This window comes from Schistocerca cancellata, chromosome 1 (assembly GCF_023864275.1).
Source record: "Schistocerca cancellata isolate TAMUIC-IGC-003103 chromosome 1, iqSchCanc2.1, whole genome shotgun sequence".
NCBI classification, from domain to species: domain Eukaryota; kingdom Metazoa; phylum Arthropoda; class Insecta; order Orthoptera; family Acrididae; genus Schistocerca; species Schistocerca cancellata.
Genome location: NC_064626.1, coordinates 1,119,822,676 through 1,119,841,046, shown reverse-complemented (window position 1 = coordinate 1,119,841,046; position 18,371 = coordinate 1,119,822,676). Strand labels below are relative to the sequence as shown.

At 44.0% G+C, this 18,371-nt stretch overlaps 1 protein-coding gene across 1 annotated transcript in view; it reads right to left on the bottom strand.

Moving 5' to 3' along the window:
* Nucleotides 1-18,157, bottom strand: part of LOC126132938 (gamma-aminobutyric acid receptor subunit delta-like) — a 57,217-nt gene extending 39,060 nt beyond the window's left edge. The window contains exon 1 of the mRNA XM_049915183.1: nucleotides 17,944-18,157. Coding sequence (XP_049771140.1) covers nucleotides 17,944-18,157 — 214 coding nt within the window. The remainder of the gene's footprint in view (nucleotides 1-17,943) is intronic.
* Nucleotides 18,158-18,371: the final 214 nt, after the last annotated feature.

Genomic DNA, 18,371 nt, shown 5'->3' with positions numbered 1-18,371 from the left:
TGTACAATGGTGCCCAAAATTAAAGAAACAAACCGCTATTTCCTTGACCTGTGTCTAATCATAAAAACTGTCAACAGATGTTCATACGATCGTGCTCTGCACGGAAGAGGGAATTTCGGTCAACGGAAAATCCCGCCAATGATGACTTCAGGGCCTCTATCAAACGAAGTAGTGTTTATGGGTACTCCCACATCCACAATGGCTATGTACATAGTCACAGAAGGTGCATTATGCCACAGGGAAGACGCCTACCGCACTCACTGCGGTGGAGGACCTTAGGAAGAACAGAAGCAGGACAGTCGCAAACTCATGTGGCCCGTTAGCTTAACGTGAATAGTTCTGTCGTTTCTTGGATGTGGCGATAGTTTATAGAGACTGAAACTGTATCCCGAAGACCAGGTCAGGGTTGGGGTGGTTGTTTGGGGGAAAAGACCAAACAGCGTGGTCATCGGTCTCATCGGATTAGGGAAGGACGGGAAAGGAAGTCGGCCGTGCCCTTTCAAGGGAACCATCCCGGCATTTGCCTGGAGAGATTTAGGGAAATCCTGGAAAACCTAAATCAGGATGGCCGGACGCGAGATTGAACCGTCGTCCTCCCGAATGCGAGTCCAGTGTGCTAACCACTGCGCCACCTCGCTAGGTTGTCAGACCAGGGCCGACCAGTGTGATATCAGAAAGAGAGGACCGTTATTTAGCTGTAAGGGCACAATGGTACCGTCTTAGTACTGCGCAGCAACTGGCATCGGATTTCCCAGCATCCACTGCACTTGTATTGAAGCAAACGATGTAGAGAACGCTTCGACAGGACGGTGCCTATTGTCGGAGACCTGCTGTATGTGTGCCTCTGAAGCGTCTTCACAGAAGGGAAAATCTAGTGTGGAGTCGTCAACATGCCACCAGGATAGGCGAAGAGTGGACCATTGTTGTCTTCGCAGATGAGCCCGATTTGGTCTGGAGAGTATTTCTCGACGAATTCGCATCTGAAGGGAAAGTGGAACACGATTTCGAGACCCGAACATTGTGGAAAGAGACCGATATCGAGGAAAATCGCTAATGGTTTGGGCAGGGGTTATGTTGAGCATTCGAACACTTGTTCATGAAATTATACGGATGAATCGGAAAGGTTCAACTGTGTTCAGGTATCGTGACAAGCTCTTGGGACCTCGTATACTGTTGTTGCGAGATGCTATGCGGCCAGACGTCGCACTGATGGACGGTAGTGCTCCATCTCATAGAGAATGAGTGGTTGATATTTTCTTGGAATCGGAAGATACTGCATGCATGGCGTGGCCTGCGCGCTCTCCCGATTTGAATACCATAGAGCACATCTGGGATGCACTAGGGCAGGGGCGGGCAGGAATTCTGCACGTGTGCGGTGCACATGCACGTGTGCAGTTAACAGGTGTTCTGCGCGCACACAGGGGCAAGCTGGCCACCCGCTTCTCTCCCCTCCCCGCCATACCGTCTCACCGCTTCTTCCTTTGTAATGCGTCTTGTTTCCTGGCCTGCTTTATTGAATGAAGGAATAAGGTTAGTAGGAGTGCTTGAAAGTAATCGTGGTTTGAAAGAGTACCTATTACCTACGATACGTTTTATTTAATTATCACAGGTGGAGTTTACAATACGTTTAATGTCTGCAACAAAATTTCTACATACAGACAAACGCAAACAGTTACGTAAATTTTCATTACTGATGTTTGCTCTTAACCGAGACTTTCATAACAGAAAAAAATCTCTCACAAACGTATGTCGAGCGAAACATTGACATTATCTTCATGGCTTCACGATGGAGACAAGGAAGCTCTTGCTGTGGAAAGTCGTGATAAAAATCTATTACACGTATTGCCAAAAGGAACTTGTCTCTCAGACGAGAATTATGCTGTAGATCTATTAATTCCATTTGCCTACTGGGATGAATATCATCTACAGAAACAGCAGATTGTCTCGAGAACTATTCAAAACCTTGGGATAAGTAAGATATATCCCCAAATCGCTTGAGAACAAACTCTTTTATTGCACCAAGAACGGCAACATACTGAAATTTATTATAATGGCGTTCAATATTAAACTTCCGCTGACCAGCCAGAATACTGTCACATATTATACATTTCCAATTTTCACGTTTTTGCACAGAGAAAAAAATGATTCTCCCATTCCTTTTTAAAAGATAGCAAATCTCCAATTCTCCGTTTCCTTGATTCACTCTGCATTTTCCGGTTATTGAAATACAACGTTCACTACGTAGTGGTCGCTTCGCTTCAACGTCCGCATCTTAGCCTGGTACTACACTGCCGCAACTTGCTGGCTGTCGCCACTGCCCCTGTCGATGATTGCACGCGAGCAGCACACGTGCAGCGCTGTGTGCTCATGAGCCGCGTGCAACGTTTGCCCGCCCCTGCACTAGGGAGACAGGTCTCGTCAACATCCACCAACCACTCCCCAAGACTTGTGAGAAGGTCCGCGGGAAAAATGGGCGTTATTGCCTCAACACCACATTGATGGTATTATTCACAGCAAGCTCCGTCGCTGTCAGGCCTGTATTGCTCCCAGAGGTGGTCGTACCCCATAGTGACCACATAAAGTAGTTGTTACACTGTGTATGCAGATCTGTTAAGTTGGAAAAAGGGAAGAACATTTGCGTGTACTGATATGTACGTTGCAGTTCAAGTTCTGTATTTGTTACGTTGTTTCTACTTTGCTATTACCTATTTATACTGTTTTGTGGCAAGATAAACACAACCTTGCAAAGTTTCCGTTTGTTGCTTTAATTTTGGACATCAGTGTATGTAGATGTTGATGTAGCTTTCAAATCCCTACATACCAGCATACACGGGAACAATGTTAATAAATCTCCCGTTACAGAAACCACCATCCCTCTAGCTATTCCTTCACATCCTCATGTCCAATGGGGTCGTGTCATCGGCCACAGCACCAACGTTTCTTTTTGCAATTACCAGATTTCTTTATTTCACAGCCACTGACATTGTCCAAAAGCGCTCTGGTTTCAGCAAAACTATCTCTTCAGCCATCTATCTTCGTGATAACTGGGCAACTTGCAATGGACGATGATCGCCGAACGTCATCTACATATATGTCGAAGGCGTATCCAGTACATGCTTACTATTATACAGGGTGTTACAAAAAGGTACGGCCAAACTTTCAGGAAACATTCCTCACACACAAAGAAAGAAAATATGTTATGTGGACATGTGTCCGGAAACGCTTACTTTCCATGTTAGAGCTCATTTTATTACTTCTCTTCAAATCGCATTAATCATGGAATGGAAACACACAGGAACAGAACGTACCAGCGTGACTTCAAACACTTTGTTACAGGAAATATTCAAAATGTCCTCCGTCGCATGGAATCCCTGATGCGCTGATGCAGCCCTGGACAATGGCGTATTGTATCACAGCCGTCCACAATACGAGCACGAAGAGTCTCTACATTTGGTACCGAGGTTGCGAAGACAAGAGCTTTCAAATGCCCCCATAAATGAAAGTCAAGAGGGTTGAGGTCAGGAGAGCGTGGAGGCCATGGAATTGGTCCGCCTCTACCAATCCATCGGTCACCGAATCTGTTGTTGAGAAGCGTACGAACACTTCGACTGAAATGTGCGGGAGCTCCATCGTGCATGAACCACATGTTGTGTCGTACTTGTAAAGGCACATGTTCTAGCGGCACAGGTAGAGTATACCGTATGAAATCATGATAACGTGCTCCATTGAGCGTAGGTGGAAGAACATGGGGCCCAATCAAGACATCATCAACAATGCCTGCCCAAACGTTCACAGAAAATCTGTGTTGATGACGTGATTGCACAAGCGCGTGCGGATTCTCGTCAGCCCACACATGTTGATTGTGAAAATTTACAATTTGATCACGTTGGAATGAAGCCTCATCCGTAAAGAGAACATTCGCACTGAAATGAGGATTGACACATTGTTGGATGAACCATTCACAGAAGCGTACCCGTGTAGGCCAATCAGCTGCTGAGAGTGCCTGCACACGCTGTACATGGTACGGAAACAACTGGTGCTCCCGTAGCACTCTGCATACAGTGACGTGGTCAACGTTACCTTGTACAGCAGCAACTTCTCTGACGCTGACATTAGGGTTATCGTCAACTGCACGAAGAATCGCCTCGTCCATTGCAGGTGTCCTCGTCGTTCTAGGTCTTCCCCAGTCGCGAGTCATAGGCTGGAATTTATATACTGACGAAACTAAAATGAGCTCTAACATGGAAATTAAGCGTTTCCGGACACATGTCCACATAACATCTTTTCTTTATTTGTGTGTGAGGAATGTTTCCTGAAAGTTTGGCCGTACCTTTTTGTAACACCCTGTATAGGTCTTCTACCAGCTCAACTAAGTTGAGCAATTCGATGTAGCACGAATTACACCAGCGACTCAGCTCTCCGGAAGAGATATCTCCACACCTGAATCGGCTTTATAATTCGAATATTACACCTTCCATCATGCCGGAAGTAACTTGGGATGCCAGCTGATAGGCACGTATTACGTTGAATGATGATATTTCTTTATTACGACGCCAGTTTCACAAGGTTTAATTTAACGTTTTATCTCGATCGCTATTACTTTTGAAGAGCTCGAAGCATCATTAACATTCACGCGTCGTGATCTTCGGCATACACTGGCTTGAAAAAAGTTATGGGATACCTCCTAATATCGCGTCGGACCTACTTTTGGCCGTCGTAGTGTAGCAACTCGACGTGATGGGATCGACTCAACAAGTCGCTGGAAGTCACCTGCAGAACTACTGAAGCCATACTGCCTCTATAGGCTTCCATAAAGTCGATGGTGTTGCTGGTGCAAGCTTTTGTGCACGAACTGACCTCTCGATTATGTCCCTAAAATGTTCGCTGGGATTCATGTCGGATGATCTGGGTGGACAAATCATTCGCTCGAATCGTCCAGAACTGTCCAAAATGTTCTTCAAACCAATTGCGAACAGTTGTGGCCCTGTGACATGTTGCATTGTTATCCTTAAAAATTCCATCGTTGTTTGGGAACAAGAAATTCATGAATGGCTACAATAGGTCTCCAAGTAGTCTAGATCTGATATTTTTGCCACATTTTGACATTTGTGGATCTCGGAATTTGTAATTCCTGAACGATTTATGAAACGAAATGTACCCCGAGTCTATCTCCAACTACCATTCTGCTTTCAAAGTCTGTTAATTCCCGTTGTGCGGCCATATTCACATCAGAAACCTTTTCACGTGAATCACCGAGTGCAAATCGCAGCTCCATCAATGCTCTGCTCTTTTATACCTTGTGCCGCGATACCACGCCCATCTGTATATGTGAATATCACTGTCCCATGATTTTCTCACCTCAGTGTACTGTGCAAAGCGAAGTACACTATTTCATAAGTATGGATCGTTAAGGATAGCGATTATTATACAACATTAGGTACAGCCGCTTGAACTGAATATCATTAGAAATAATTCATTACTCTCCGTATTAGTTGTATATGGAGGGTTTTTATGGAGAATTTAAAATATACCCAGCTGTTGTAAGATTATGGTATCGTTGGAGTGCTCTGTAACATACATGAAACCATTAAGCCCAGTGCTCACCATGGTACTGTGTAATATGACGATGACTGTTTGTTGTGTGTTTTCATCGTATGGTTCAGGAGCCCTTTGGCAGCTATTGCATGGAATTTGTTGCATTCAATTACTACTTGTAATTTGTCAGTAACGACATATTCTGGGATGGGCTGAGACTTTATTATTGGTATACAGTGCGTGCAGAACAAAATGAGACCACTTAATCTACCATACGTGACTCAGTCAATCTTAGGGACCTACATATACATCCATACTCTGCAAATCCATACCTGGAGCTCTACCACTAGGTCTCTCTGCCAAGGAGTGCGCATGGGACTAGGCTCCTAACTGGCCCAAACAACGCCCCACCGATATTCCGTTTCCTCTTCCGTTTCAATGGCCCAAAACCAGAGGCCAATAAAGGAGTGAAGCTTACTTTGTCTTATCTATGTGTTGCCAATAACTATACAACAGAAAATGCACCTTACTGTAGAATTAAGTACAGATCCTGGAAGGTGTTACGTTGTTGAGAAATTTGTTCAAAATGGTTCAAATGGCTCTGAGCACTATGGGACTTAACATCTTAGGTCATCAGTCCCATAGAACTTAGAACTACTTAAACCTAACTAACGTAAGGACATCACACACATCCATGCCCGAGGCAGGATTCGAACCTGCGACCGTAGCAGTCCCGCGGTTCCGGACTGCAGCGCCTAGAACCGCACGGCCACCGCGGCCGGCTGAGACATTTGTCTTAAGACAATATGTATTACATCTCCTATGGGAAGAACGGTCTGCGTATAATGGTAACATTTCGTACGACAGTAATGACATCTCTGCCGGTGATGATTTCCACCGCATTCCTGGTGCTCTTCATAGACTGTTCACACAGTGGTACCTGAGAAGCTCAGTGCCTTCACGACCTGGGAGGTGAAGTGTCAGAAGATCATGCATACACTGTTTGGCCGCAATTTCATCTGCCTAATTCGCACATATTGTCCTCCTCACGCTGATCTGCCTCGTCGGTGACCAGCACGAGGTCTGACGACAGCCCAGTCATGTGACATGCTGAATTGTTCCGTTTACTGTGAAGACAGGACAGCATACTGTCTCTAAACCAGTTACTCATGGGAATATGTCTGTCAAGGCGAAAAGACGGCGTTATAAAAGCCTGCCGCTCGAGGTAGCCGCTTGGTCTTAGGCGGCCTGCGACGGTTAGCGCGGCTCTCCTAGTCAGAGGTTCGAGTCCTCCCTCGGGTATGGTGTGGGTGCTGTCCTCGGCGTAAGTTGCTTTAAGTTAGATTAAGCAGTGTGTAAGCCTAGGGACCGATGACATCAACAGTTTGGTCCCATAGGATATTCCCACAACTTAAAACAAAAAATAAAAAAGCGTCTTTATACACTATCTGATCAAAAGTATCCGGACGTCCCTATTTAATGCAGAGGTGATTAATGGATGTCACGCAAGAAAAATGGGGACGGGGAGTGCTGTGTTGTCAGTAGAGAAGCGGCAACAGCCTAATGGTTCGGTCGGGAGAACTCAGTGATTTCGAACGTGGATTCGTCGTTGGACGTCACCTGAGGCACAAATCCATCAGGGACATTTCAGCCCTCCTACAGCTGCACAAGTCAGCTGTTGGTGACGTTATAATTAAATGTTTCCCTGAGACATTTAAGTCTCTTTTTATTATCTTCGATAATGATCGAAGCAGACGAAATTTATTAGAAACTTGTACTGCGGCCGGGACTCGAACCCGCGTCTTCTTGCTTGCTAGGCATAAATACTCCATTACACGACCACAGCAGGATGCTCAACATTGCTGCACGAACTACCTAAGCTGAGTGCCCTCCCCAACTCAAACTTCAATTCATTTTTCCCTTACACATTGTCACTACTGCAAGGGCTCTCCGATATTGGCAAGCACCCCAGAATTGGACGTAATGGGACGTCCTTGTACCATTGGTGATCTTACAGATCTTATAATTAAATGTTTGCCTGAGACATGTAAGTCTCTTTTTATTATCTACGTCCAATTCTGGGGTGCTTGCCAATATCGGAGAGCCCCGGCAGTAGTGACAATATGTAAGGGAAAAATGAATTGAAGTTTGTCTTGGGGAGAGCACTCACCTTAGGTAGTTCGTGCAGCAATGTTGACCATCGTGATGTTGAGGTGTACTGGTAGCATTTCTGCTAAGCAAGAAGACCCGGGTTAGAGTCCCGGCCGCAGCACGAATTTTAATTCATTTCGTTTGCTTCGGTCATTATTGTTGGTGGTGTGATTATCAACTGGAAAAGTGAAGGAACAACCACAGCGGTAAGACCTCATTTACATACGGACAGGGGCGATCGAGCATTGCGAAGTGTGACTGTGAAAAATCGCTTTAAATCAATGGAAGGAATAACGCGTGAGTTCCAAAGTGTCATCATCAGTCGAGCTAGCACAATGACTATGCATAGCGAGTTAAAAGGAATGAATTACAATAATCTAGCAGGCCCTTATAAGCCACATATTTCTGTAGTCAGTGCTAAGCAACGTCACTGGACACAGAATGACTGAGAACGAGTCATTTGGAGCGATGAATCACGCTGTACCCTGTGGCAATCCGATGGAAGGGTTTGCCGAATGCCTGGAGAGCGTTACCTGCCATCATGTGTAGTGCCAAGAGTGAAGTACGGAGGAGTTGGTGTAGACCAGGGGCGGGCAAACGTTGCACGCGGCTCGTGAGCGCACAGCGCTGCACGTGTGCTGCTCGCGTGCAGGCGTCGACTGGGGCAGTGGCGACAGCCGGCAGGTTGAGGCAGTGTAGTAACAGGATAAGCTGCGGACGTTGATACGTAGCGACCACTACGTAGTCAACGTTGTATTTCAAGAACCGGAAAATGCAGAGTGAAACAAGGAAACGGAGAAGTGGAGATTTGCTATCTTTTAAAAAGTAATGGGAGAATCATTTTTTCTTTGTGCAAAAACGTGAAAATTCGAAATGTTTAATATGTGGCAGTATTCTCGCTGGTCAGCGGAAGTTTAGTATTGAAGGCCATTATAACAAATTTCACAAGGACGAGTACAATTTATTGTCGGATTCTGAGCGGATGGAGAAATTGACTGAGCTTAAGAAGAGCGATCTGACGATACTAGATGAATCTGTCGTAGTTGCCGTGGTCACGAGAGATCTGCGACTTCCTTTCGTCATGTCTCTCATGTAACTGATTTAACATTTTATGGAGCACCGTTTTCAATTTTTCAGGACAACAACAATAATAGCCCAGCTGTACGAGCTTAATATAGCGAGAGCTGGAAAACCATTTCCTGAATTAGTAAGTGTCGGTTAAGAGCAAACATCAGTGATGAAAATTTAAGTAACTGCTTGCGTTTGTCTGTATGAAGAAATTTTGTTCCACTCCACCTGTGATAATTAAATGAAACGTATCGTAGGTAATAGGTACTCTTTCAAACCACGATATCTTTCAAGCACTACTACTACTAATCTTATTCCTACATTCAATAAAGCAAGCTAGGAAACAAAACGCATTGCAGAGGAAGGAGCGGACAGAGGGTATGGTGGGGAGGGGAGATAAGCGGGTGGCCAGCTTGCCCCTGTGTGCACGCAGAACACCCGTTAACTGCACGCGTGCAAGTGGACCGCACACGTGCAGGATTCCTGCCCGCCCCTGGTGTAGACTGTAGTGGTACGGGGGTGTTTCTCGTGGTTAGGTTGTGGCCCCTTACTGCGCTTAGGAAAATACGAAATGCGGAAGGATGTTGAGATGTTTCTGTGGACAACACACTTTTTGTCTTATTGTTGTCAAGAGCAGAGCGTAGCTGTGGTGTCTATGTGGACGTCCTTTCTTTCACATAAAGTTCATTCAAATCGATACTGCAAAAACGCAGATATTCTGACAAAGATACCAACTATCTGTATCATAAGTATTTGTTGGCAACAACAAAAAAGGAGATCATACTTCGACTGTTTTTTGAGTAATAGCTCACTTCTGTCTAAACTTCGATCTTCTGCGCTACAGATTAGATATACTCTGTTAAGTGTCTGTTGTGTATGTAATTTTCCACTGGCCTTTTATTAAGGTTAAAGTTCAGTATGTAATTTACTTTATTATTATCATTGAAAGAATAATTTTCCTTATCTCGAACTTTGACATGTATACGTATTTGTTCACCACTTTTCAGAATTTTCAACGGCTGGAACAGCGAAGTCAGCAACGAATTGTTGGGAAACGAAATGACCAAACATGCACCGTGTTCAGTCATTAATTTGCCTTTGAACAAAATACAGAACAGCATTATGTCACCAAACCTTGCCAACTATTTGATTGTTGGTTGGTTCGGGGAAGGAGACCAGTCAGCGAGGTCATCGGTCTCATCGGATTAGGGAAGGACGGGGAAGGAAGTCGGCCGTGCCCTTTGAAAGGAACCATCCCAGCATTTGCCTGGAGCGAGTTAGGAAAATCACGGAAAGCCGAAATCAGGATGGCCGGACGCGGGATTGAACCGTCGTCCTCCCGAATGCGAGTCCAGTGTCTAACGCCAACTATTTGAGATCCTTGCCCTAATCCTGTGCAAGGCAACAGTCGTGCGTAGTTCTTTCAGGTCACCACCACTTGAGTTGGTATCCTGAGCGAGATGACGAGAGAACCACTCAACGCACAAATTTGAACGGCGAAGCTGTAACGTCGCCGGAGTCTCGTTGTTAAAAGATGCTAAAAGATACGTTAAGAAGTCGCTCTCGACCGACGCTACCGCCCCAACATGTGAGCAGATTTTCTATGACGTGAACCTGTCTCGTGTAGATGTGTGTGTGTGTGTGAGTGTGTGTGTGTGTGTGTGTGTGTGTGTGCGCGCTACAATGTACGAGTAATGTTCCACTTAAGTATTATACATCTCTCTCTCTCTCTCTCTCTCTCTCTCTCTCTCTCTCTCTCTCTCTCTCTCTCCCCCCCCCACACACATATATATATATATATATATATATATATATATATATATATATATATATACTATGCGATCAAAAGTATAAGGACACCTGGCTAAAAATTACTTACAAGTTCGTGGCGCTCTCCATCGGTAATGCTGGAATTCAATTTGGTGTCGGCCTACCCTTTGCCTTGATGACGGCTTCCACTCTCGCACGCATACGTTCAATCAGGTGCTGGAAGGTTTCTTGGCGAATGGCAGCCCATTCTTCACTGGGGAGAGGTATCGATGCCGATCGGTGAGGCCTGGCACGAAGTCGGCGTTCCAAAACATCCCAAAGGTGTTCTGTAGGATTGGGGTCAGGACTCTGTGCAGGCCGGTCCATTACAGGGAAGTCATTGTCGTGTAACTACTCCGCCACAGGCTGTGCATTATGAACAAGAGCTCGATCGTGTTGAAAGATGCAATCGCCATACCCGAATTGCTCTTCAACAGTGGGAAGCAAGAAGGTGCTTAAAACATCAATGTAGACCTGTGTTGTGATAGTGCCACGCAAAACAACAAAGGGTGGTGCAAGCCCCTTCCATGAAAAACACGACCCCATCATAGCACCACCGCCTCCGAATTTGACTGCTGGCACTACACACGCTGGAAGACGTTAACCGGGCATTCGCCATAAGCACACCCTGTCATTGGATTGCCATATTGTGTACCGTGATTCGTCACTCTACACAATGTTTTTCCACTGTTAAATCGTCCAAGCGAGGTGTCGTTTGCCATTTACCGGTGTGATGTGTGGCTTATGAGCAGCCGCTCGACCATGTCATCCAAGGTTTCTCACCTCCCGCCTAACTGTCATAATACTTGCATTGGATCCTGATGCATTTTGGAATTCTTGTGTGATGGCGCTGGATAGATGTCTGCCTAACACACATTACGACCCTCTTCAATTGACGATATATATATACCGAACAGCCGCCGTTAATTCGAGAGGGCAGCAGTGGTTTGAGTTTGCAGAAAGCGTGAAATAATTCATATCAGGAGTTTAGCGGTAGCCGGCAGGGTAGCTGAGCGTGTTCGGTCACAGTGCTGGCTCTCCTCTGTAAACTGAGTGAAGTATTCAACGATGAACTTGAAGGGACGTTATGTGACGGCTAGAAAACGTATGGTTGCACGATAATATCCCGCCTGGGTCAGTTTTTTTCATTCTGATATCCGCCTGGGTCAGTTTTTTTCATTCTGACTTTAAAACTAACACTCATCTCTCAGTGATGCGTATACTCGCCAGAAAGGAAACTTAACGGATTCCAAGTTACACTGTAGCTCGTCTTTCCCTACCTGATAATTGCAGAGGGGCCTGAAAGTCCCGTGTTAGTGACATCCAGTTGATTGCACTCGTTTTAAAACAGTGGCATAGCGAAAAAACATGAGAGTCTAAAAACTGTACTTTTCAATTAGTTATACATAGAGTAAAACGCAGGGATGGGATACAACTTTATATCGATTATACAAAAAACTTTTCCAGCTGCGTAGCAAATGACTCAACTTTAAGCTTCCTGCATTCCTTGAGTCAAACATAGATGCGAACACGATTCTCTACGTGGTTGGGCAAAAGCTACGTACTATGTATTTGGACAGTTTCAGATTATACAGAAGATTGGCAAACGGATCTCCGCTGGCGAGAAAGAGATTTGGGAAACTGGAAATTTGTGGTAAGTATTATGGGACCAAACTGCTGAGGTCATCGGTCCCTAGGCTTACACACTACTTAATCTAACTTAAACTAAGGACAACACACACACAACCATGCCCAAGGGAGGACTCGAACCTCCGACGGAGGCAGCCGCGCGAGCCGTGGCAAGGCGCCCAAAACCGCACGGCTACCCCGCGCGGCCGAGATTTGGGCCTTTTAAACTTCATAAAGACATGAATACGATCTTCTTCATTGCAATTTAGAAATTACTAGTGGATGAATACACAAGATTTCGAAATACTTCTCCAGATGGTTCAGGGACGCATTTTGAAATATCAGTTTTCTGCTTCACCCAGTTGACTAGTCGTATTTTGCACCATTTCGCATTCTTAATTCACTGCAAATTCTTCGAACAACTGGCAGTGCGATCTGCATCTTTGAAGTATCGTAACAAATATTGTAACAACAACAACGCTGTACTATTGTACATATAATATTTTTTTCTGATTTTTCGATAAACTAGTGTAATCGATGTTCTGATTTCATTTCTTTTTTGTTTCATGTCATTGTGTTAAGAAAAGTGTAAAAAAATTTCGATGTGGATATTAATGTTTATGTCAAATTTCAAGCAATATTGTAATAGAATTGAAGTGTAACAAATGTTGAAACTGTTGTAACATGTTTAAAATTGTAACTGTGCGTCTGGTCCGTACGTAGGCAATGTATTAGGATATGTAGAATGCAAAACCTCGGGTGAATACCCTGTCTGTAAGGGAGCGGTAAAAGGTGGATGGCATGCGAGCGCGGGAAAATGCACACGGGCGCTGTACGGCACAACGGGCTCAGCAGTCGTAGTCGGAGTTGGGCATTGGTCTGAGCAACACGTTCTGGAGCGAGGAGGCTCTCCTGGAAAGCCGGCCGCGGTGGTCTAGCGGTTCTGGCGCTGCAGTCCGGAACCGCGGGACTGCTACGGTCGCAGGTTCGATTCTTGCCTCGGGCATGGGTGTGTGTGATGTCCTCAGGTTAGTTAGGTTTAAGTAGTTCTAAGTTCTAGGGGACTTATGATCTAAGATGTTGAGTCCCATAGTGCTCAGAGCCATTTTTTCTCCTGGAAGACGCAGTTTCATTGAGCCTCGGATATGCCGTTCCTACGCCCATACAGCATGGCAAAATTCCATAGGCACTAAATGGAAAGCATTGCGACGCTAAGAAGAATTAAAGTGCCGATACATCAAGAGCCATAGCTGTGATTGTATGTGTGATCTGTGCCTCGCCATCTCACCGCCCGCCAACCGCCGCATCGATACGAACAGGTTGAAACTTTTCGTACTGTATTCGTGTGGACCAGTGTTACTTTTGTTCCATACTGTTTAATAACAACTTAAATTTTACCAGAACTGTCCTATCATTTAATTATCCTCATAACTAACCTAAATAGGGTCCCTTCCACGTGTTGTGCAATCCGAGTGTCCCGAGATGAATAATTAAAGTTTGTGTTAATAATAATTACCTGCAGATGTTAGAATGATGTTTAAAGAACTGTCTTGTTAATGAACTAGTTAATGAATAACGGAGGTCTGACAAAGTTGGAAGATAATTTTGATATTGATTTAGTAATGAAGTTAATTATTTCGTGACAGATATTTAAATGAGCAGGAAATAAGATGAAAAGAGTAGTAACTCATATATTGGAAATCTTGAGCACATAATGATTTCAGTAATCAAATTTTTTAATACAGTGATCATAACAGTTTCAGGGTCCCCCCCTTTTTTTTATTCATTTGAATTCTGAAGTGTTCTAAATTAATTTGACCAGCAAAGTTAAAGTCAATATAAAAACCAAAATTTATCAGTGTTTTATCTTTATTAAAATTGACATTGTGTGTGTGATTCGAAAGTGCTATTTCTAGGGTAACCTATGCCCTATTTTAATCAGATTAATAGACAGTACGAAGTTTTGTAGTAAACATTATAGTGTAGTGTTATGTATTTATGGTTCATCCATATCAGTACAGAAAGTGAAATTATCAGTTCAATAGATTTTCTGGTTCTAAAATTTACCATATTATGCAGTGTTACTACGTGTTGTTTTGCATGAACGTACATCAACTTGTACAGGGAAGAAACTCAGTTAATGCCTAATTAGGCTGGCGACCGTATTATTAACAAATTGGTAGCATCTGCTGTGCTGCTTTTTGTCCATCCTAACGTGTAGTTGCATTTCGGACTTACTTGACGTATCATTGTTATTACAGAGTGGGTGTAAGTCTGATTTGCCTCCATTCAGGTAGACGCGGTCAATATCTATACGAAAATCCTTTCTCATAAGGTGAAGCCCGTCAACTTACCATAGTACAGGCTTTAATGAGTATCGTGTGCTACGCGCGCACGTTGCAATATGACCAATAACGGAAAAATAACGACATCATCAGGCTGTGATGTGAGACTTACATTTGAAATAATCAAATATTTTTAACCAATAGTTTCCCTGCAATCGTTTGAGAAAAATTGCATAGCGAAAAAACATGCTAATCCTAGACATGTCGTGTTTTATTTTTTGTGCTTCAAGAAAAGTACTAGTGTAACAGCACCTGAATAACTTCAGCAACTTTGTTTTGTTTACGCACAATACGTTCTTTCAACAGCGCAGCAGATGACTCAGATTTCAGCTTTCTCAGTCACACATGTGGACGTGATTATTCTTAGAGTGGCATGGCGAAGAAATCCGCCACAAAGAGTTCACGACAACGAAGTGTGGCAATGAGACTCAACAAGTTATCATATACGCTCTAAGCTTCACAAGAGGATTTCTGTAACATGAGTCAAACATGTAGATCGTGACTGGTTTTTCTTATTTTTTCTTTTATATGTGCCACGCCAGTCAGATTTCGGTACATATTGAATCACTCACACACATCCACCGATGATTCGCATATAATATTTGCATTGGTTGTAAACTTACTACATACCTCACGATATGCTGCAATCACTTCTCTGAGTTGTCACTCCAAACGCCAATTCTTTGTGGAACACATACCATTCATGCCTCCAAATAACTTTCCTGGCGTGCGCTACTTACACCGCTTAAGTTACACGAAAGAGAAGATTTTCACCTGCTTAACGTTTTTCGTGGCGCACTACGCCGGTCAAGTCGTCTGGCCGTAGACAATGCTACCGCTGCGAAGCCGGGTCGGATTGCTCGTCCTCTTATAAATACATTTTTGGATTGAATAACTACAGAAGGTTGGAGGTAACTTGTCCCTTGCCTGTCGCGATAAATAGGAAATCCACTAACATAAAAAGTACAGGAAACGGGCCTCCCCTGCAAATACGCAAGGAAATCTGGACTGCTTGTACGTCCCTGCCTCAGCTACCCGCTCACTTGCTTACCACCGGAGTAGTTGATGGTAGCAGACCAACATCACTGTCACAGTCTTCTAAGGAGGACAGTTTATAAATGTTGGCCACTGATGTGATCGTATATATGATCGTAGCTCATCCCCTTGTAACGCTGGAAATGCGTATCCTCCTATTTCCATCTATTGCACTGCAAATTTTTTCCTTATTTTGTTACCTGAAGATATAACATTTCTGTGTCTTTGTATATTGTAATTGTTTTACTATTTGTATATATATATATATATATATATATATATATATATGCATTTATGTCGCTGTATAATTGGTTTGTTTTGTGAATATTATTTGTATTTATACACTGGGTTTGGCCTAGGGAAAACTATACTATGCGAACGAATACATCGATAGGTCGTGTGGAGAACGAAAGTGTTTAGGATCTTTGGTAGTGGTAACTCTGCCGCGTGGAGCGCGGGCTGAGCAGGTGGAATCTGGCTAGGGTGGTGCAGTGGAGCAGGTGTGTTGTGTGAAGCTCCCGCGAGTTGCCGCGCTTTCGGGGTTTGGCAGAATGTAATTGCGCTCGACTTGCGATGATAGTTTCGGACATGGTGTCGCGGACGGGAAGCAATAGCTGGCGCACATCAAGAGCCCGTTTCGTCTGGTGACCGTGTCGAGAAGAAGGCGCGCCAACATCCACCTTCAGCAACAGCGACGGCCGACAATGAGTGACTGTCGCCACCTCCTCGATTGACGGCTTCAAACCTTCAATCAGCCAACAAGGAAGACTGGAAGCACGTAAAGTTTTAGAACTGTATGGCAGACCTCAGCTTTTCAAACTTTTAAAATTGTTGCATCACAAAATTACAGCAACTTAGCATGAACGTTTGTTGCTCATTGTCCCAATTGCATTACCAAGCAGGGTCCCTTCCTTTTCCGAAATGAACCCGAGTGTCGTTGAAATTCAAACGCCAGCATCATTCGATTTCACTGCTTTAATTTCAAAGTTCAGTTAAGGTATTCATAGCTGGCTACAATATTCAGATTACACAAGCACAAATTAAGAGTGCGAGTTTTGTTACCGTATTTTAGCTTACCTGTGACTGCAGCTAAGCTTGGTACGTACTAAATTTTACTACTGTTAATTGTTCAGAATCATTTAATTCAAGTTCAAAGTTAAATCCCTTATTTCTAAATTGCGTAGATTCAAGTAGCTTTTGAAATGATTGTTGAGGTAGTCCAAGACTAACCGTATTTTACTGAATTTCGATGTGCTTCAGAAAGAAAGCTCACTATTAACTTCAGTCACTAAATTAACTTTCGATTTTCCGGTTTTATTAATTCTTCTGCTAAATTAAGTCAGGGTGTAGCGAAATTTATTACTTCTGACAAACTTTCAGTTTTCACACTGCACGTGTCAACCTTCAGTTGCCACGCTTCTAGTGCTAATTATATGTGTAATAACCTTTCTTTTTCAGTTACTATAGTAATTGTCTTTAGGACTGGCGACCGTAATTTCCCCCAAATCTCAAATATCTAATTACCGCTAGTTAATTGTTAACGTAACGGCCGCACATTTACTTTCTTTATTAACTTTACCCCTTTTCAAAATTAATTTCCACCTGTTTCATTAGCATTTTTCCTTTCATTTAGATGTAACCCTTTCCTCCCTCTTTACCGACAGATTAACTTCGGTGACGATTGCTTTTCCCAAATTTCCATTAGGTGCACGCGGTTTAATTTTTCACTGTCATTAAGGTCGATAAGTGAGGGGGAGGTTACACCCTCAGCTTGAGTTTAGGCCTGAAAATGGTGTACTGAGTCACTGAAACTGGTTGCCATATAATAACATGACATCAACACCACAGCAGCAGGTGATTTATTTTGTTATGTAATTGAACAGCCGAAGTACCAATGGCCATCGATCACAAGAATAGACATGCAAAAAATAATCTTCCAAGGTCACCTGTTCTGTCGGTATGCAGCTTTTTTGTATTTTTTTTTTTTTTGGAGGTTTTGTGAAAGATTGCAGTAATACCGGACATGCTGCAAAAGAATGAGACGAGTCTGAGAATCATCTTAATGCATAATAAACGTCCAGTGCAGAACATTAAAGATTTGTGGAAGATGAATGGAATCTTTGATTCTCAAAGGAAATTTTAAAATCGCCCCTCGGTTGTATGTGCTTGAGTGTATAGATATATCTGTGTAAAATCAGATAGTGCTTTTGAAATTTTGTAGTCCTATGGGTCACATAAAATTTACCTCAAGTCTTTATCTTCATGAAGGAAGATATTGTAGCCCTGCGAAATCGGGTGAATCCTTTTGAACACCCTGTATAACCAGTCACTTGGTACAGTTAGTAGAGCGGCTGTGACAGTGGGCACGTACCGGAGACGTGTGGGGTGGTGAAGGCGGCGGGGCAGTGCGTCAGCACGACCTCGTACTGCGGCAGCAGCTGCGACGCGGCCTGCGGCCTGCCGTAGAAGCCCACCGGCCGCGCCTCGTCGTACCACGAGAACCGCTGCTCCTCCGTCGTCTGCAGCGCTGCGGACACAGCAGCAGCGAAGCCAGCTGCAGCACTCTGTGGACTGTACAGGCACATTACATACACATAATAGACTGAAGAGCCAACGAAACTGGTACACCTGCCTGATAACGTGTAGGGTCCCCGCAAGCACGCAGAAGTGCCGCACCACGGCGTGGCACGGACTTGACTAATGTCTCGAGTAGTGCTGGAGGGAACTGACGCCATGAATCCTACAGGGCTGTCCATAGATCAGTAAGAATGCGAAGGGGTGGACATCTCTTCCAAACAG